This window comes from Poecilia latipinna, unplaced genomic scaffold (assembly GCF_001443285.1).
Source record: "Poecilia latipinna isolate Pla-1442-1.1 unplaced genomic scaffold, P_latipinna-1.0 Scaffold558, whole genome shotgun sequence".
NCBI lineage: Eukaryota > Metazoa > Chordata > Actinopteri > Cyprinodontiformes > Poeciliidae > Poecilia > Poecilia latipinna.
Window position 1 is genome coordinate 369,843 of NW_015113174.1, and position 21,701 is coordinate 391,543.

At 42.0% G+C, this 21,701-nt stretch overlaps 1 protein-coding gene across 1 annotated transcript in view; it reads left to right on the top strand.

Annotated features, from left to right (window-relative positions):
• The window catches only part of znf407 (zinc finger protein 407), a 200,275-nt gene that overhangs the window by 84,184 nt on the left and 94,390 nt on the right, over positions 1–21,701 (top strand). Inside the window, exon 5 of the mRNA XM_015041575.1 lies at positions 347–421. Within this exon, the coding sequence (XP_014897061.1) occupies positions 347–421 (75 nt within the window). The remainder of the gene's footprint in view (positions 1–346; positions 422–21,701) is intronic.

Sequence of the window (21,701 nt, forward strand, 5' to 3'; positions counted from 1 at the left end):
AGTAAATGTCCTACCTACTTCAAGTTAGATACTGACTGCAAGAACCGCTCTAGTAATCCAAGGCTACAGTAAATATTTGTTAAAATGTTTTTTCTTATGAAAAAAATGTAAGAATCTAGGTAGTGAATGTGTTTTAATTCACTTCTTGCGTATTTTGAAAGCGATCGCTTTCGTCTAAATTGCAGTATGCATATTTGACCTTGGCGAATAGAGAGCTTTTGTTTTACTCTTTTATCACAAAGCTCTGGCTTTGATCCTGCAGTAAAGTTTGATTGTATTCCACTGTTAACTGGTGCTGAATTTGTGCTTTTGTTTTCTGTTTTTTTTTTTTTTTTTTCCCCTGTAGATGGGCCTTTGTGATGAAGAAACACCTCAATACTCACCTGCTGGGAAAACACGGAGTCGGGCAGCGTAAAGAAAGGTAATTCAAACGCACGCGGCTGCATTTTTTATGTCACTGTCTGCATTCAGAATCGCACTTTACTTAGAACGAACGTGTTTAGAGGAAACAGAGAGAGCCTCGACGTGTTTCTTGGCTGGATCCCGGAGAACTGTCTGCTTTTCTGTTGTTTCTTTTCGCACTATCCTAAAAAAGTGACCTCAAGATTTTGGAGGATGACTGCAGCAAACTCTGCCGGAGCCTCTGCAAGCTCTCAAACCCAAATTCCCTGCTAGTTAAATTTCCAGCTAAATATAACATGAAATCCTCTCATTCCCTAATGAGTTAAATGGCTGTCTGCTGTCTGTCTCCGTCTCTTGCTTACATCATTTTTCCCCCCCCCTTTCTGTCAAACTTTATCTCGCTCTCTCCCTCATCTTTCTCTCTTGAATTAAGGATGAATGATGTTGCTTTTCCCCATTTCTGTCTATGGATGTGAGTGTGGGGTTTGCTGCGCATGTGGAATGCCTCACTCGCTCGGCCCTGTCTATCAGAGACAGAGTCCTGCTGTCAGAATGTGTGTGTGTGTTTGCGTGTGTGTGTGTATGTATGCGCTGAGCAGATGAAGTTGTGAAGCATCCTTCCCTCCACCCCCCGAAACACTGACAAGCCCAAATGAGACGTTAAACACCTCTCAATCTGTCAAGAGCGCTGCTAAAATAGAAACAGACGTGTTTTTTTTTGTTTATTTTTTTTTCATTTCTCCACAACCAAAATTGATACTTTTGACAACATGCTGTATTAGACATGACAAGTGGCTTCAGATATAGCAGCGAGCGGTCCGACTAGACGCCTTTCAATCTTTCAGACATTATCAGCTAAATTCCTACTGTCAGCTGCTGCTCTGGATTACGTGGCAACACATCCGGGGTCTCCTCAGCTGCTGCAGCTCTGTTTCATCCATGGTTTGGATGCTGTAAGCTCCATTTCTCTACAGGTTGCAGGAATTTTTTTTTTTTCCGTTTTTCCACTCCCAAACCTTCCATTTACCCTTTGTGACTTCCCAAATGCAGTGACGTTTTGCTTTTTAAATCCCTCTTTCCTTATGACAGAACAGTTAAAATCCATCTAATATAAAGAAGCAGGCTTCTATGAATAATTACCATCTGCTACCAACTCTGGTAACATTGAAGATTTTGTAATTTAGCAAAAAAAAAAAAGACTAGTTGTTGTGGTTGGAAAATTCTACACACAATGACTTCTGCACCAATCTTGTAGCATCTCAACAAGCGGTCTTTCACAGAATAAAACCTGTGGGAACATGAACTTTTACACCTTAAAGAGGACAATGTGATCCTAACTACACCTTTAAAAATGATGTATTGTTTTTTTCTCACAAGAGTTACCTGTTTTGCCAAGTTGCACGTAGAGAACTTCATTGCTAGCTTCCTAGTCACAGCTAGCTAGCTAGCAAGCTTTTTTGCATTTATCCTGGGTAAGTGCAAATTTATCGACACTTAGGTGGACAAGTTCATACATTTTTGTGGAGATACATGACTCTTCCTTTGATCGTGGTCTTAAAGAGGTCTTAACAATTCTTAAATTTGAGTTGGTGAAACCTGCAGAAACCCTGCAGCTCCTCAATTGGCTGGTTTTCAAACACCAGTCAATAGTATGTCAAGTAACTTCCTAAGTCACATTTTCTTTTTGAATATTTTATAGACGTTCTATGAAAAAATACACAAGTAGGCAGAGTTCCAGAGTTTCTGCAGCTAATTTAGAGTCTGCAAATATTTTGTCACCTCCACCAAACTGAATGTAATTTAATATTGATATGGGTTGTGTGGTTTTCCTACATTATCTGCACAGGACTGGAATTATCTTTCATCATTTCCTGCCTGAATAAGTCCGAGAGGAAGAAAATTAAGAAGGAAAAAAAGCTTCATGCTGACATTTCCATAAGTAAGTGATTATCAATATAAACAACAAAAAGAACAAAAATGGAGCCAAACTTTAGCTGGAAATCAAAGTTCCCGGACAAAAGACTGTCAGGTCAAACCTTGAAGATGATGTAAAGTTTCAAAGAAGTTTGGGAAACTAAACTAAGTCTACCCTGATTGATCTGCCCTACAGGCCCGATGAGAAGCCACAACAGCTTTATCTTCCCTGAACAAGGAAGCTACAAAATCAAAGTCCAAAAATAACTATTTAAACTTAGACTTTAAATAGTAAGAAAAGAACAAGTAGTGATATCTTCACTGACCTTAATCAACCAAAACAATGTCAGATTTTACTGAGATAAAGCTACACTTATGTCACTAGAGACTCAGCTGTTGCATGTTGGGGAAAATTTGCCCAAACAGCAGATTTAATATACAAGGTCAAAGTTCACAGAGCAGCTTGGAGACCCACAGCGGTTTGATTTAATCAGTTTTTGACAAAAAAAAAAGGAATAGAAATAAAAAAAACATACCTACATGTGAAAACATTAGCCACCCTGGCCTACAGATTCTTTCTGCAAATGACCACAATCTCCTCTTTTCTTTCATTGCACACGCTGACACACACCCACACACACACACACACCCCTACACTCCTGCATCTCTCTTTGAGAGAGGACAGCCACAAGGTTTGTTCTATTTAAACCTGTAAAACACGGTGTCATCATTTTTCTGACAGTCCTGCAGACAGAATTTATCTCATCATTAATTAACCATCATATTTCCAACGCAGTGCAGCTTAATTAGCGCAAGGTCATTGGGGAGGGCTTATTAAGTGGAACAAATTTGGGCAAATGTGCAAGAGGAGGCAGAGGACGACAGGATTGGAAGAGTGAGACAGGAAGAGAGACGGAGATGGAGGGATGGAAAGACAAGAGAGAATGGAGACGAAACGAAGAAGAGAAGGAAACTGAGAAAGAGAGGAAGTGTGTGTGTGTGTGTGTGTGTGTGTAGGTGTGTAGGTGTGTGTGTGTGTAGGTGTACGAGATAGAGCCGGTTCAGTGATTGATAACCGCACCGGTTTTGAAAGCCCAGATCTGGAGACTAGGACGCTTGCTGAGGGAGAAGGAGAGACAGCGAGAGGGAGCGGATGGGGAATTGTGCAAGCGCCTGCATGTATGTATGTGTGTGTGTGTTAGTGTGTAAGGGAACGGGTGGAGAGGGTGTGTGTGTGTGTTTGACGGGGAGAGGGGAGAGCGAGGGGGGGGGGTGTATCCGAACAGGCAACTGGGGACCAGTTTGCTGAGGGGTGGGGAGTTGAGAGGCAATGGGGGTTGCTGGGGGGAGCCAATTGCAAACATATGCTGGCTGGCAGGCGGTGGAGAGATGGATTGCAGTGGGACAGTGTCAGAGAGGCAGTTTCATCACCATCGCTGCAGCCCTGTTCACCAGGTATTTTTAGAACACTTGGGAGATCTGTTAGTCAAAAGTAGAGAGGAGGAGGAAGAGGAGGAGAGGAAGGCCTGACTAGCTGTTGGCTATGCTAGACTCCACTTAGCCAAATCTGCCTGGGACCAAAAACACGGAGAGATTTCAGAGAGATATCTAAGAAGTTGGACGGATGTCGATTTAAAAAAACAAGAAAGACAATAAAGTAAACTCCTCATGATTTGTATTGTTAGCTTACTATGTGATAGAGCTGTGTGACATGGATCAGAATTAAAATCTCAGATGTTTTTCATACCAGGTCAAAAGCCTTTTAACATTTTTTTAGCTCTAGTGGAGCGTCAGCGAACCACTGCTCAGGTGGGAAGCTCTTTCTTTTCACATGAGACCAAAATTGAACATTTTGAAATTTATGGAACCAATTCCTGCACAAGGCCCCGGACAAACCGTCCCACAGTGATGCACGGTGGAGGCAGCATTGTGACTGGTGCTGAACACAGGCAACCCTTTAAGATTGAGGCTGAAAAACATGAGGAAAAACTTGTAAAAAAAAAGAATCAAATCATTTCAAAAATACTTTATTTCTCCCAAAAGAAAATCTTCAAAGAGCTGTTGCAGATGGCGATACTGCATGCTCAATATCTTGGCAATGGAGATGAGATTTCAAAGTAAAATGTCCTAGATGACCCCGTCTGTCGTTGACAAGCGCCGCTGACCCACCTCCTTTGCTTTTGCTTTAAATCTTTTTCCTAGCTGCGTGGCTGGAAAGAGAGACGGAGCTGAATCCTGCTCTGCTTCGCCGCTTCCTACTTGTCACAGTAGATCTTTTGGGATTAACAAAGTACTTTTGAATCGAATAAGTTTTAATGTTTGATGAGGAAAACCGGCAAAAAAAAAAAATCATCAGACAAAAACCCGCAGTGTTCCAGTAAGCCTTAACCCGTATTCTCTCAAGCAACTTTCCCTCCCTCTCGGAGTCCATCCATCAACGCGAAGCCGCTGAAAAACTACCTGTAGGAAATTAGGACACGGTGTCTCCATACAATCACTTTGCACTAATGAAGAGCGGACACTGCTGGGTGGCGCTGGTCAGATCTGTTTAAATAAAAAGCTAATATTAGTCCCTTACATTGTTCTACCCCCCAGAGGAGGAGGAGGGGGGGGGGGGGGGGGGAAAGGGGGAAGAGAAACCAAAGGGGGGAAGGGTGAGACGCCAAACTCCCACTACCTGACAGGTTCTGGGAAAGAGAGAGGGGGAGAGAGAGGTAGGGCTGAACTGTTAGGAAGTGACACAACTGGGTCTTTGTCTCAGTCACACCAGCACTCCTAACTGCAGGCACTGAGTGCAGATGAGGGCTTTTTTGTCCTTTTATCTCCGTGTGTGTGTGTGTGTGCGTGTGTGTGTGTGCGTGTGTGTGTGTGCTGTCACAGAGTCAGGAGGAACACACGTCCGCGCAGGTTTATGAGAACCGGCCCCGTTTGACGTCGTTGGAGCGAGCAGTTCGAGCCACACCGACTTCTTCCACGGATCCGATCTGGCGTTTCCAGTTCACGCACGCGACGCGTCAGAGGCTGTGCGGCGCACCTTTCGACGCTTCCCGTTTTGATTGAGCGCTGCGCGTCAAACACGCCGAGTCGTCTTCATTCACATGAGAACAATAGGGTTGTCCTGATTATAAAAGGAGGGGTGGGATGCGGAGAGGTTACGGCAATCAGCCTGAAATGTGTCACGTTAACCAGCGCGGTGAAGAATGAAGGCCCCCTCAGGAGGAAGTCGGGTTTAAATGAAGGAGCAATTCAGTCGAGTCGTAACTGGAATTCTCAGCTTAGATCTGGTGACATTTTGCTTGACTACATCATTTTTCTCTTTTATGTACGTTTGTTTTAAGGGGCCGTTTTATGTAAAATCAACTTTTTTGAGCATTACGCTATGTTATAATGTTATTCCGTCATCAAAAACATACCTGGAGTGTCGCCTTTATTCTTTCATGCATGTTTGAGGAATCCTTTAATCTTCCTTGGCAACCACTCAGCCGTCCAAATCGCCTGGGTGGACCTAGCTCCGCCTACAAGGACAAAGCTCCTCCTCTGATTTGCAGTTTCCAAGCTTCTGCTTCAGAGAGCATCCCTCCCACACAATTTCCCTACTTGGCTCCTTCTGAAGGACCCAAGAAAGAGCTGAAGATCAAGATTATGGTTTGCTTATTTTTTGGAAATTAGAATATTACTTTAGAAATGACAGCAGTTATCTTTTAGTTTTTCAATTTCACCCCTGAAATAAATATTACTGTTTGAGGATGTTCTAATTTACACACATGGATCAGTGTTTTTTGCTGCGTAGCACAACTATTTATTTACCTTTTTAGCACATCTTCCCATCTTTAAGAACCTGGTATCCACTTTCATATTTGCATGGTGTCTGCAGACACCTAAACAAACACTCCACCATGAAGGCCAGAGGTTGAGAGCCTGACTGACAGCAGCAACCTTGACTCAACTGTTTGTAATTAGTGCTTTAACAACAGGGCGCCGAAACACAACTGACCCGTCCCGCATACCTGTTTTCATAGGTAATTGTTAAAAACGCCTGCCATTTTCACGCTTGTAATAATAAGCATCCCCGACTAATACACTCGTCACTCTTGGAAGCGGAGTGCTGACGGCCCTGGAGGAAAGACGTATTTGTTTAAAGTAGATGACGGAGCACAGGGCACAGCTGGAGAGAGAGTTTTTACTGCTGTGAGGGGCACGTTTCCTTTGTTTTTTTTTTGTTTTTTGTTTTTTCTTAAGCTACAGCATTAGCGCTTTTTTGAGCTATGTAAGCTGGTGCTAGAGACTCGTGGATTTAAAACAGGAATTCAAGGGGGGAAAGGCATGAACCCACATCCGGAAATAACTTCCAGGATGCGCGAAAGCAACGCAGGTGTGGTGACTCACCAAACGGAGACGAGACTGCAGCGGAGAGTCGTGCAAACAAGGGCTGGTTTTCCATTTAAACTCGCTGCACTGAAGCTGCAGGTGAAGGTTATGTAATTCATAACTGGCTTCTTGAAATCTGTCTTCAACTGAGGAGGTCTGGTTTACAAGTGCAAAAATCGACTATGGCTTTATAATATTACTCGCTAAGATGTAGATGACCTTTAATTTGAGTACGTTTACTCATTCAGGAAAAACCCTTCCCTTTAGATACATAGAAAATGTAACCTCTGTAAATCTCTGTAAACCTCGTGTAACCGGCGGTGAGTCCGCTTGTGACTGCGCAGCATTTTTGTGTCCACAAGACCGAACCGACACGAACCCGCGGGTCGGTCGTGTTGCAGAGCCAGGGGCAGATCTCGATCTCGCCTGAGCGGGCATCTGGCTCCGCGGCGCGGGGCTCTGGGCTCGCGGCCGCGTCCCAGCATGCAGTGCAGCGTGGCCATATTGCCCCGGCACGCAGGGCCGAGACCGTCCGTGCTGTACGAGGGGAGCAGGGGCGGAAGAACCATGCGTGGAGCCAGCATGGTGGCAATATGGAGCACACGGAGCAGGTAGGGGTCATGTCACACACAAACACCGATAGCAGTGTGGGCGAGCGGCGGGTACATGCATGCGTGTGTGTGTGTGTGTGTGTGTGTGTGTGTGAGGGAAGTAAAAGTGTTAGTAGCGTGATGGGGAGATAAAGAGCAGATAAAGACAACTCCTAATTCATTATAATAAATCCTTTCCCTTAATTATTGATAATGAAACTGCGCTTTAATCTTCGTCTTTCTTCCTTCTCTTATCTGCTCGTGTCAGCACTTTGCCTCTCTGGCTTGGTGTTGGGTGGTAAAGGCCTCGTTTTCAGCCACCCAAGGGCAGCAGTCAGTAGCATCCTGTGTGGCTGCTGCGAGAAGAGGGAATTTAACTGCATGAATAGGCAGGGAGGGTATCTGGATTTCTTTAGCTCTTTTAAGTGATTTTTTTCAGGTTTTTACAGCATAAAAATATTGCAGTATAAATTAATCTAATTCTGAAATTATACAAATACTGATGTGCATTTTACTACAGGGCAATAGATCAATAATAATATGACACATACTGATCATGTGTCTGTTGATACAGACACATGATCAGTATCAACAGATAATATGTCTGAATTTTCAATGAACTCTGATTCAGAACTGCACAGCATTCTGGGAGATGTAGGCAGACTAAAGGCTTTAGCTGCTCAACCCATCACTGCCAGCTAAGCAAGGTTAGTGGCATCAACTCATTCACTCTTTGGTTACCTAGCAACAGTTTTATGTTTGGCCACCATGCCTCATGCTTGAAAATGTAAAGAACGACGTGGAGTGAAAGAGAAAATGAGTTCAGTAGCTGGAGAGGAAACCTTGGATAAAACAGGAAAAGGTCACGTCACCAGTTTGGCAGCCTTTCAAATATTTAAAACTTAAAAAATAATCAGTACTTATCAGTGTCGACTAGTAATATGGAATCCCTTGTATCGTGATACATTTTTCAGTTTTATAGTCCAGCCCTAGCACATCTAGAATCTAACTGATGTGAAATATCATAGAAATTTTATTTCAACTCTTTAATTCAAAAAGTTTATTATGCTGTGTGGTATTATTACTGGGGATGTGCCGATAAAACCTTTTCACTTCCGATACGATACTGATATCCCAGCTTTGAGTATTGGCCGATACCAATATTGTCCTGATCCGATATTAGCACGAATCATACATACTAATATTTATTTTTTTCTGGAGTGGAATGTTAGAAAAGGCTTGATCAAGTGATATTACTCAAAGAAGAGCAGTGAACAATAATAGGTATGAAAACAAATGGACCATCTATTATTTACCGATGGGTCTGCGTGTGGGATACAAGAGCTGCTGGATAGAGATGAAGGGGCAGATTAAATTCTGGAGCAGAGTTCTTACATCAGAGATTTTAGCTGTAGGCAAATATAATCCGATACTTGTTTTTTTGCTGTTATCCCAATCCGATATTAGTATCGGAGTGATACATTATTTATTCTTATTTATTTATTTATTTATTTATTTTTCATCAGTTTAGTCGATCATAGCTTACAGTCAATGAAAACCCCAAATCCAGCTTCTGAGAAAGTTTGCTTGAGACACTAGAACTGTCCTGCCCCAGGTTTTTTCCTTTTGCTCAACTTTCGATGCAGCATGTTTGGAGACAGCACTGCGAGAACAGTCATCAGCAGTCAGGACTTTGCATTTTTAATATCCTCTAAATGAACAGAAACTCTGAAAATCTATCAGCTTGTGTGTAATGATGAATGAGTATTTGTTTTTGAATTGGATTACTGAAATGGAATCCTCCGTCATTATTCTCCCCGCAGTATCAACAAAGCTCCATTTCGCAGAGGGCGGGCGCGGCGTGGCGTGGCGTGGCGCGGCGCGGCGCGTGCCATCCCCGCTCGGTCCTGGCAGGCCCTCAGACCTCTAGCTCACGTTTGTGTTTCGCTGGCTGCTTCGTTTGAACGGGAGCCAGCGGACGCCGCGCCTCCCTGTTTACCCCGCTCAATATTTCATGGCGAGTGAACACTTGCAAAATGAGGGATCGCGCTAATATTGCTGTTAAAATTAAGCGATAATTAAAATTTGTTAGTTTAAAAGCCACCGCAGTCTATAAAAGTTTGATTACTGGAAAATTAGGTGCATTAAGTTTTTATAGGTTGGCCCCGTGCGAACGCCTGGGAACCATTTTTATGCACTTGTCACGGGCATATGGTGTCGAATTGGGAGTGTGTGTGTGTGTGTGTTTGTGGGCAGGAAACGGGACACGTTTTAGAGCTGAAAATCTTCATTTTAGTTTTATTAGCCAGAATGCCGCAGCAGGGCTTCGCGAGGAAAAATGCCAATTATAAATCTGAGCTTGTGTCTCGGAGTCCGGGTCAGAGGTCGTGTTTCTGGGCATCTCGATCGGCCTGTGATATCATGTCGGCTCTCGTTTCAGGGCTGTGTGTTATTCCTCCTTGTTCTAGGGTGAGCCAGGGTGCCATCAGCTCCTATTACTAACAGTGACGCTGGTCAGCGGCTGACAGCTCGTCCCGCAGTCGGAAGCCACTTTTCACGCCGGAGCAATGTGACCTTGACTCGTGGAATATACTGGCAGCAGTTGTTCATCTTCCACCTCATCTGGGCAGCGCAGTTCCAACAGTCCCTCCAGCTTTTGTATTTTTTATTTATTTATTTATTTTTTTTGTATGATCTCACCCCCGCCGGCTGAAGCCCGACTGACATTACTCAAGCAAAGAACAACGGCGAATGTCCACACTTCACCTTCGTGCTCATTTGGCGTCCCACGGCTGCGCGGCTTAGCCGTGGACAGAAGTTGGACATGGTGCGCAGAGGGACGGTGGAACAACTGGGCTGCCGCCAGCCTGTGTTTTTTATTTTTTTTTCTTTCTTTCTTCTTTTCTTCCCAATTGAAACATCAGACTGTCATAGCAGAAATGGATGTTGCCAGGCATCACTAATGAACCAATTAATCAATGAATTAGCCGAGCAGCGATTAAATTAATGCGAGCTGGACGGGCGAGCGGCAGTCCTGGATGTATCCTGGGGATGGTGATTAACAGCGCGCGCGGAACAGGCAGCGATCAACAAGGCTGCTATTAAGTTGGACAACTTCCTGAACTTTTCTCTTCTCGGCTAAATAAAGAACGGCTTCATTCGCGTGATTTATAGGGGGAACTGCAGCGTGCTGGGACACGCTGATGCTGTTATGTTGCGGAAGTGTCTTCAGCAGTGACAGATGACAGAAATAATGACAGGAACGAGAGTTCAGAAAGCCTCGCGCTCAACATTCCCAAGGCCATCCGAGAGAAACGGATTTGCAGAATCCATATGTTTTCCACCGTACCTAACAGTGGGCATCACTTACTGTTCAAAGTAAATATCTTTTGATTTACATCAGACTCACCAATAATGCTAGCTGCCTAAAATCTCACTCTTAGTCTCAGCTGACAGTTCTACTGAAAGTGCTGGTGTAGTTAAGCAAACTGCTTTTTTACTGGCATTCTTCCCAAACAAACACGTTGCGTATATAAAGTATTTAATGGTTGCCATGTCTACTTGGAGTTGATGCCACTCTTTACAGGAACTCTCTGTCAGAAGGTTTTGGTGAGTGCTTAGCCATCCTCCTCACTCTGACCGGTGGCAAGTCAAGTTTATTTATACAGCAGCTTAGAGCAACAAGGAAGTTCAAAGAGCTTTAAATCATAAAAACAGTCACCAATTATGAAACAAGCAATAAACATTACATTTTGTCAAATGCCATCAATAAGATTATCTAAAACTGTACATTAAATATGTTCAGCAATGTTCCACTTGATGAACAGGTGGGTTTTTAGCCTTGATTTTAAATGAACTCAGTGTTTCGGCTGTTTTGCAGTTTTCTGGAAGTTTGTTCCAGATTTTGATGTTGTGCATTGAAGCTGAATGCTGCTGAATGTGACCAGGTGAACTTGGGTCCTCGTCCAGCCTCCTTTGTCACAGGTTCAGTTGTTTTGAACTTTATCGCACAGACTGTAGAAATAAGCAAGTTAATTTCATAATAATTGTCGTCATTTTATTACTTATGAAGACAAACTTAACTGTGTGGCATGATGTCTTCCGTTTTCTATTTTCAGGACACTAAGAGAAATAGACTTCGCTGTCATATAGAATTTATACAGCAGGACAATGATTTATTTTTATATATTCTCTGAGTTTAAAAAAGTGAGATACAAATTAAAAAGTGGTTCACTTGCATCTATTTTACAATAATTTTGATGCGACAAGAAAAATATTTCTAAAAGAAAAGTAATTTTTAATGATTTTTTTAGCATTTATTTATATGGATGTTAGGCTACTGTAAGAGGAATGAGTTTATTTTAAGTGCCTTTACACATAATTAACGGAAGTGCCAGTAAGTTTGTAATGTATATATAATAACCACGTTAATTTCCTGAATCTCTGGTTGTCGATGCTGCTAAACAACTAACTAAAAATTAAAAATAAATGGCATTTATTGTACAAGAATTGCAAAATATGACATAGAAAAGCGACACACTATGAAAACATGTTTCAGTTTCCTAGCAGTTGGGATCAGAGACTTTTTACTTTTGCATATTTCCACATGAGTTCACTTGAATTCTTGTCCTTCATTGGATATCTGCAAGGTTTGCTCTATCCATCTGTGAGCTTAGTTCATGTAAATCAAAGCAGGTGGCCCACTGTGGTTTAGAACATTGTTTTTATAGTGAGTCCTTGGTTATAGGGAATCAACAAACACGGGAACGTTTCTTAGATTTCGTGTTGGATTTAGAAACTATAGAAGGCTTTTAATGTCGCTAATCCAATAAGACAGAGGTTACCTTAACCCAGCGATTCTGAACGTCCTTCATGGGAGATGTATGAAGCTGGCAGTTCAAACGTCCGCCTGTGCTGTCTGCCGTCTCCAGGCCTGCCGTTCTCAATCTGATCTGCAGTATTACAGAAGGCAGAGCGGCCATGCCAGTTTGTTCGGAGAGACGTCGCCGAGGCGGCGTGTTTCAGAGGGGCGTCTCCCTTGATTATACGACATCCTCCGGAAGAACGCTGGACTTGTGTCCTCCATTACTTAGAAGAGGTGGGGGGGTAAAAAAAAAAAAAGAAAAAAAGAGGCCTTTTCACTATTGAGACTGTCACTCTCAATTTGGACTAACGGTAAGCATGCGCATGGTCTCCTGAACGCCTCCCCTCTACCCCACCTGCTCTCCTCCTCTCTCTCTGCGCACACACACACACACACACACACACACACACAAACCGCTCCGCAGCCGCTGCTCCTCCCCTTGCAGCAGGTCGCCGTGGTGACAGTTTGATTAGATCATCAATCGTGGCCGTTAACAGCGGTTTTCCTGAGCACCTGGACCGGCAGGTCACAGCTGGCTCTGAGCTACCGCTGTCCCTCTGACCTGGCACAGTGTGTGGGTGTGCGTGTGTGTGCGTTTGTGTGTGTGGAAATATGCTTGCAGACACAAAATTGCACTTGCAGTTTAATTGTATCCAAGGTTTTTGTTCTCTGTTGGCTTTGAAGTGGAGCTTAGCTCATGTTTCTTTTAGTCGTTCCTTGTGTCTTAAAAGGAAAGTGAATCCTCTCTCAGTTCGAGGGTTTTTCGGATTAGTACGCGGTAAAAACTGATCTGGTTCTTTCAAAGTTGTGAGCCAAAATGGAGAGAATGTCTTCATGACTCAATACCTTCCATCTTCACTAGCTAAAACTTTGAGTAGTTGTTTTCTGAATGACTATCAGTCACTTTCACTTATGGAGACACTTTGGCTGACTCTTCTCAACTCCATTGCTTTAGCTTATTAAGGTTTGCAGGAACTTATTTCAGAAGAGGTATCATAAGGTTGAGCTGTGGACTTTGACTGGGCCATCCCAACAGCTTATTGTCTTTGTCAAGCATTCTCTTGTAGATCTGCTGTGTTATGCATGATTATTGTTCTGATGATGACCTGATTTATGTCAAGTTCTACCCGCTGGGTAGACGGTGCCACTTTTAAAGCTGCAGTGCCTTGTTGTACAACAGAGTTTGTGGATACAAAACAAAGCCAGATCATAAACCCTCCATTTCCACGCTTCACAGTTAGTTTGAGTCGTCTATGCTGATATGTTGCCTTCAGCGTTGTATGTGATGGCCAAAGGTCATTGCTCCAAAAGCCTCATATTTAGTGATGCAACTAGTGATTATTTTAATATATCGATTAATATATATTAATTCTGATGCTTAACTAGTAAAATCGGCAAGATTTTTTATTTAACCACTTAAGCCTCATTTTAAACAATATTAGAAATACATTGAAAAATGCAAATAAAAATGCTTTTAAATTAGAAAATGAGCATTTTATTGCCTAAATTTGAATAATACAACTTTAACATTTGTAGCAAAGGATGCACCAATTAATGATTGGGCAGCAAAAGATGCTTAATTTGTTTTAGAGAATTTTCATAGAATAAAACTATGCCACTTGAGAATTTTTGGTTAGAATTTAAATTTATTTTACTTTATTTTTACATTATTTATCACAAATGCAAAATGTATATATATTTTTGTGCATTTTTGGCTTGATTGCTGATTTGAGTGTGTCCTTGTTTCAGCAATAGGCCCTTTTTGAGTCTGTATATTTTAGTTAACAATAATTTGATTATTTCAATTATGGATTCATCACAATTAATCCGATTGAGCATCTCAGCCCTACTCATGTTTTTCATCTATATTTTTTCTATTTTGACTTTTATAAATAATAATAACAAAAGTCTTATTTTCCACACTTTATCATAAATAATAAAAGTGTGGAGTGTGTTTTGTTTTTGTACGCATCGGGTTAGATTTGACTACTTTTACAATCTGCCTAAAACCACATCTTTTTTTTTCTGTCCCAATAGGTAAAACTCTCCTACCGAAACAGGGTGTACTTTCAAACGATGATGCTTGTGTTTATGTAGTCAGTAGGTATCTATTAAGTCAAGCCTCTGCAGTGCAGAGGAGGTTTTTCAAGTTGAAACAAATATGAAATTGCATGAAAACTGGAGGGCCTTTAACCCAACAGTTTTATGAAAACCCTTTGTCTAACTGGGGAGATTAAACAAGTGCAAAACTCAAATGTTAATATAACCGGGGAGACTTCTAAAAGAATAAAATAATAACATTTTTATCTCCGTGTTCCCTCCCAGATGCTTCCCAGAGTCTATTACTCTCCATGTTTGCAGATACACAGATACCAGAGGATAACTGTTATGGCTATTCATCTGAAGCATCACACACACAAGACGCCGAGTTCACTTCGCAAACACACTCGTACATAAATTCACCTGCTTCCCCGCGTCGTCTCCAGCCTCTGCGTCGGCCCCGTCCTCGCCGTTCAGGTAAAGCAGTTAAATTTATGGCTTAACAATAATGGGACAAACTGTGTGTCTCGTTGCGATTCCTCAGGTATTCCGTGATTAAATAAATGTCCCCACTCTTTTCATAAAGCTTGTTTATGGCACTGTGGCACCATATGCTGCCGCTTCCACCCCACCCACCCATCTCCTTCACTCTCTCCCGGCTTAATTCTCTTTTTCTTCGGCTCAGCGGTTACGGGAAAAAGCCAAAGTTGCGCGTGAACCTGCGAGCCTCCAAACCTTCATCGAGTCGGTCCTAATGGCTGTGTAAATACAAGAAACGCACTGAAACCGTTTGAGTAATTAATTCCCTAAAGCGGTATCTAGCATCCTTTGTGTGTGTGTGTGTGTACATGTGCGGATGTGTGTTTTACTTCTTTTTTTCGTTTTTTTTTTTTTTTTTTTTAAAAAAAAGTAAAACCAAATCAGAAAAGCAATTAATTTCTCCAGCCACAACATGGCAGTAAACACGTGTGATTGTTCACCTCATTGTCTCGTCGGGTTTCTTCCCTGCACTCCGTCAGACACTTGAGAGACCAACTCCAACTCCGTGTGACTTTTCTCGTGATTATTAATGGCCGCTTCACATTAACTTCGCTCTGGTAATATACTCCGACAATGGCCCAAATCACCTGAGCGATGAGGACGACGGCGGCGGCCCCCGTGTCCCCTTGTCCAGCCAGCTCTGTGGCTGCTACTCCGCTAACCCCTCCCTATCCTCAATGACCAAGATTAATGAAACCCCCGCCGTTTTTAATTAGCATGGCCGCAGTCATCAATTATGTCTGCCCCACCCCAAATACAAATATTGTTATATTTGGGGAGGGGGGGTTGGAAAAAAAAAATTCTTGATTTATTTCATTGTGGCGGCCGAAGGAGTGAGATGAATGGCCTCCCATCATGGTCATTTGTGGAGATGAGGAGGAGGAGAAGAGAAGGGGGACGGTGCGGCAGGGAGGGGTAATAAGATCAGTGCAGGGAAGAAGGGGGTCGGTGCCTCACACGGTACAGTAGAGGATGTGAACATGGCTGGTTATAGATAAAGTCGAGTCTCTCCATGTTGCTGGACTACCTTCACAAAACAGGATAGTTTCTCCAAATCCAAACCTGCAAGGTTCAATTCCCTTTTGGGGCAATTTAAGCACCAAGTGGTTCAGATTTGAGAGCCTCTGGTTGAGGCGACTGTCTTGATACTGCCAGATACTGCAAACACTTGCATAAGTTATGATTTTAAAAGCGAAAAGCTTACAAAGCAAAGGTGTTCTGTAGACCCCATCACACTGGAGCCTATGTGGCAAGTTACACAACCTCTTGGTAAATAACCCACCATTATCATCTCCCTGCTTTCCTATGAGGCCCAAAACTCTGGTAGCGCATAAATACGGAGCATTTACACAAGAGCCACTCACTCTGTCTGCTCTGATGAAGAACTGATCACTTTCACACTAAATGCTTTGAGTAGCTCCGACTGACAGCAACATCACGCAGTAAAACGGAGACATTTGTACCGTTCATCCAACTATTCATACGTTAAACTAAAACAGACACATGTAGAAAGACGTGACAGAGCACAATTTGTCTTTTAACGTGCTTCATTTCTTTGCTTTTTAACCTATTCAAACAATTGTTTAAATAGTTCAACTTCGGTGGTGAGGCAAGAATCTGTGACACCATCTTTAGAGGCAGTGTGTTCTCTACATGCTTTATTTTCTGTGCAATGTCCACTTTTTAAATCATACTTCATCTGGTTTTTCCTGCTTCACAGAACTGGCCAGACAGGCTGTTTGCCTCAGTCTGTCCCATTGGCATGGTGAACAAGGTGTTAATGGCAAAAAAAACAAACAAACATGGCTGCAGTAAATAACTTGTCAAGGATAAATATGGTTTTGCTCTTTGGTTTGTCTCTCAATGAGTTTCTTCAAGTTGATAAATGCAGAATGGACTTACTAAGAAATTATTCCCTTTTTAGCTTCTTCTGATGTGATGAAGAAAACAAACATTTCAGGAACGGAGTATGGCCTTTTGCCCTTCTCTTGCTTTTCTCTAAGAAAAGTAAGTATCAAACTAAGTCGAGCTATAATTTTAATTGAGACATTATCTCTTAAATCTGGGGTTTGAAAAGTTAAAAAAAAAAAAAAAAACTGTAATAAACCAAACGATTTCTGCAGTTCTTCAAACTTGTTAAAGTCTGACTCGGCTCTGTCATGATAATAGTGCGAGCGCTGCCGCTTTATGACTCGAATATGTGTGCGGCTCCTTCTTGTGGTTTTCCTGAGCTCGGGTGTTTACGCTGCGGTGAGCCGCCAGCCGCTTGATTCCTGATGGCTACACACACACACACACACACACACACACACACACACACACACACTGATTTTTATTTTATACCATCGCCTGCCCACTGGACTCGAGAGGGAACGGTGGGAAACATCTTGAATATTTTATGAGGCTCGGGAACCCCACCTCTCTCGTCTTGCCCACCCCGCGAAAAACCGCGGCCACTTCGTCCGGCAAATTCGCACACATACACACACACGCGCACACACGCATACACACCCGCAGAAAGAAATAATGTTTTAAATGCAATCATTGTCAGGCCCAAACAATGTCATTTATCAAGGGAGCATTTGGGACTGTATAATAAGTTTCACATTATTAATACAATTTTTCATCCTCTGTCAAGCCTATCTGATTTATGGCACGCGTGTGATCTAAGGTGATCATTGAATTACAATTCTAGTAATAAGAGAGAGAATGGACCTGGTTTACTTCTGCCCACTGGAGCACAACTCCTCCCCTCTCTTGCCCCCCATGCACACACACATGTACACAGATAGAAGAAACAGGATTTAACCGATAAAACCGGTTTAGCAATTCACATACATTTTTCTGAGTAGAAAAATATATACGTTTAACAGCAACTTAAACAGTTGAGGTAAGTTTGACTTATTTTTCCGTTTACTTGACAAAATGAATTAGATTTAATCATATTTCTGTGCTGATTCCATTCAAATAGTTTAATTACTTAAATAAAGTAGGTTCTCAATGTCATTTTTACACTGACTTAATGCTTTGACAACAGCCGTTGTTTCTTCGTTTGTATTTTATTAATAAAATGGGAACCAGAGATATTTGCACAACTAACAGTTTATTCAGAACAGGATATTAGTCTTTATTTCAAACATCTTTTTTCAGAGCCATCTTTCTAAATTCATATTTCAACCCTATTTACTCAGATTAATTATTATTAATAATAATAATTAATAAAGATGTAGTTTAAGAGCCGTGGTCATTTTGTTCAAAAACACATTTTTGTCGGTGCAGAGGATCCCTCCTGCCCCAACAGACGCCTCTGTTAGCTCCTCTTTGGAAAGACAATTATGACTAACAAGCACCTAAATTCTTCCTTTCATGAAGCCCTCTGTTAGAAATAAACAAAACTAGTTTGTCATTGAAGCAAAAATTTAACTTCAGCAGTAAAAACATTGAAATCTGCTCAAAAAAGATTTCAATTTAGAGATTTTAGCAATTTTTTGACCAATGGCTCTGAGTTAAGAAGCAATGCTTGCCGGCAACTTTGACATTAGCATTAACAACTTGCTACAGTTTTTGTTCCAACACAGAAACTTTCTCAACTTACAAGTCTTACCCACAGGTTAATATTTATTTTCCTGATACAACTCACACACACACACACACACACACACACACGCATATGGTTTTACTGTACTCTTGGTTATGCCACAACAAGGTACAGTTGACTAAACAAACATAAATTATATAACATTTAAAATGTTCAGACCAGAATAAAACGAAAGAGCTAGCATTATTCAACTTGTATGCTTTATTAAAATTGTAATCAATTTAATTACAAATATGTAACACTATCCAACATCCGTTGTTATAGTGCAGCTGTCCTGTTCTTGATGTCTGACTCCGGCTTACGCAGCCCAGCTAGCTAGCAAGTTTGATTGTAGCATTAGCACTGCTGCTAAACCAGTTAAAGGTAAATGTAAACTTAAAATCTTACTCCAGCACAAAAACTTTTTCAACCCCAAATTTTATTGCTGGATATATTAATTCATAACATAAGCCATATAGCTATATAACCCTCACTATTATTTACTAGCTAGATATGATGATGATGATGATGATGATGATAATGATTAGACTGAACCAACATGTTCAATTAAATCCCAATCAAAATGATTAGGCATCGTTTGTTTTTAAGAATACACAGTAAATTATTACACTTGGTTGAATGTAAACGCCTTTAGTGGCTTGTATTCGAAACCTGCCAATATTTTTACTTTCTTGTGTGCTTAAACTTTCTGATGAAAAACATCGACAGTTTAACTTTTACCTCTCAAGACTACAAAGCCGCTTTGCTTAATATTCCTGGGTTTAAGGCAGCCTGCCAGGGTCCTAATTTTAGTGACAGAAAAGAGAAAAGAAAACAAACAAATGAACCCGGACCCTGTTAATTAGATCAAGAGCAAAGCTCATTATTCTAAAATGATATTGGCGCCCGGAGAGTAAATATGAGTGGCCTGTTTGGGGTGGTGGGGTGAGGGGGGGGGACTCCGTAATGGGATAGGGATGCAGGTCGTTACAGGGCCGAGTGATTTACAACCACATGCTCTTTGATGTATAGACTGCACCTTTTATTAAGTGCCTGTCGTTATGGTCACTGGCTCAGTCATTTCCCTTTGTGTCTAATCAAAATCCATATCCGCACCAACTCCGGCCATCCAGAGCCCAGCTGCTCCGCGCAGGGAAAGCAAACTCTGTGGGAATGTTGGCCTTCCCGCTCCTCTCTGCTCCCTCCCACCTCCAGCGGAGGCTTACGTGTTGCAAGTCGTTACAACTCGCAGCGAGCAACAACAGATAAACAAATGGAAATGCGAAATTCTCTTGAGGTAATTAAATAACAAAGACAGACTCCCGTCATAAGATCTCGGCTGAGTTTTATTTTTTTATTTTATTTATTTTTTTTTGAGCGAGTATTTTCACTATTAGCGCTCTTGCTCGGCGCTTTTATCGGATTAGCCCGTCGTTGAGGGCCCGCTGATCGCTGTCATACATCACCCTGTTTGATTTCTGTTTAGAGCGAATTTGAGGAGGCCGCTAATTGGATTGTGGCAGTTTAGCCCCGGTTAAAGATGGTAAACGGCAGAGCCGGGCTCTCCTCTACTCCTCCTCTATTACCCCGTTCAAACTCTCAGCCCGCCGGTTCTCCTCAGGATCGCCACAATTTATGACACATTTTCTCTGTATTCTTAAAAGATAATTAGGTTTATCGCCAGTTTTTTTTTTTTTCTTTCCCCCCACCCCGCCTCCCATTACTTCTCTTTTGTGTACCTGAGAGCACACAATTGCAGCATGAAAACATAAATATTTCTGCAGCACAGCAGCGCTGGCAGGTGAGCCTAATGAAATTCTAGCAGTGTAATTTGATTTACGAGGTGCTAATGCGGCCTGATATTAGAGAGAAAAAGCTCTGATATGGCTGCCTTGTGCTGTATTTAAGGCCTATCAGAAGCCTGATAAAGAGCATCCTGTCCTCAGCACTGCGCCTGAGTTATTGTTGCAGATATTCATATTGATAGTAATTCTTCCCGACGCAATTTAGCACCAGCAATATATAAAAACGGAGATAATAGTTAATTTCGGTGGCTGTTGCTCAGATTGCGATGCTTTAAATTCAGGACTTTACAATATAAAAAAAAACAAACTTTCGAGATGTGAAGCATCTGGACGCTTTTCAAAATGTTTAAACGATATGTGTGTTTGTGTGTGTGTGTTGATGGGGTCTTAGATTGGCCTTTGATCCCCGCCACATCACATAAACCACATTTTCTCTAATTTTAGCAGGAGGCCTTTTTTGTTCTTTTTTTCAAAGCTCTTGATTTGCGGCCATTTTGTTGAAGCATTTTGAATAATTGTCTAATATATGTAAGGCCTCTTAAGCTTTTAAGGTGAACCTAGAGAGGCAACAAGACATCATAAACACAAAAAGAAATCCTTTGAGGGGCTCATTTACTTCTCAAGAGGACTTCTTTCTAATTGAGGTTGGTGAGTGTTGTGGTGTATCTGCAGGGGTGTGTGTGTGTGTGTGCGTGCGTACGTGCGCATGTATGTATGTGTGTGTGTGTGTGTGTGCGTGCGCATGTGTGTGTGTGTGTGTGTGTCTTTAGTCGTGTTTGCATGGACTTCTGAGGGTCATGTCCAGGTTTGTCTGTTTGGGACCATTGAGCTATGGCTCCCAATAAAAACAGGCAATAACAGGGCCACCACAGAGGGACCTGGCCTTTGTGCCTTCCCTCCTTCCTCGTCCCCTCCCTCGCAACCCCCCCACTCCGCTCCTCTGCACCCCCTAAGTTATGAGCTGAATAACCGTGCAACAATATTAAGATAACATTTCCTGATTGTTTGTCAGGCAGGAGGCTCCTTCACCCCGCTTTCATCACGTCCACCGTGTTCATTAAATTGACAATTTGTATTTGCCCTACAGCGGGATAAACAGGAGCTTATCTGATGGGCTTGGTCTTTTATTATTTATTTCATTATCTTTTTTTTCGTCTTCCTCCCTCCTCTGTCCCCCTCTTCTTCGTCTTTCTCTCTCTTTTTCTTTCTTCCTTTCTTTCTTTCTTTCATTCTTTCTCCCGGGATTGAAGGTAAACACAAATCAGCAACAGGATCTCTGTTGAGTGCCGTTGTTTATATTGCAGTCATATGCTGCAGCGCTCGTATCGCAGGAGGTTCATCTACTGCACTCTGCAGATGCATGCGGCCTCCTCCTGGAAATTTTAGGACTCCTCAGTAAGGTGTAACTCGGCGCCTTTTTCACTTTATCATTCTGTCTTGTCTTCTAGTAACTTTGTCTCCTTTTTTTTTGTTTGCTTGAATTTTTTTGTGCTGCATTTCTAAGTGGCTGTGGGTCAGTTCAGGCTATCTTTTTTTTTTTTTTTTTTTTTTTTTTTCCATTCATTTTTTCCTTTTCCCCTCTCCCCTTTTTTTCTCCCCCT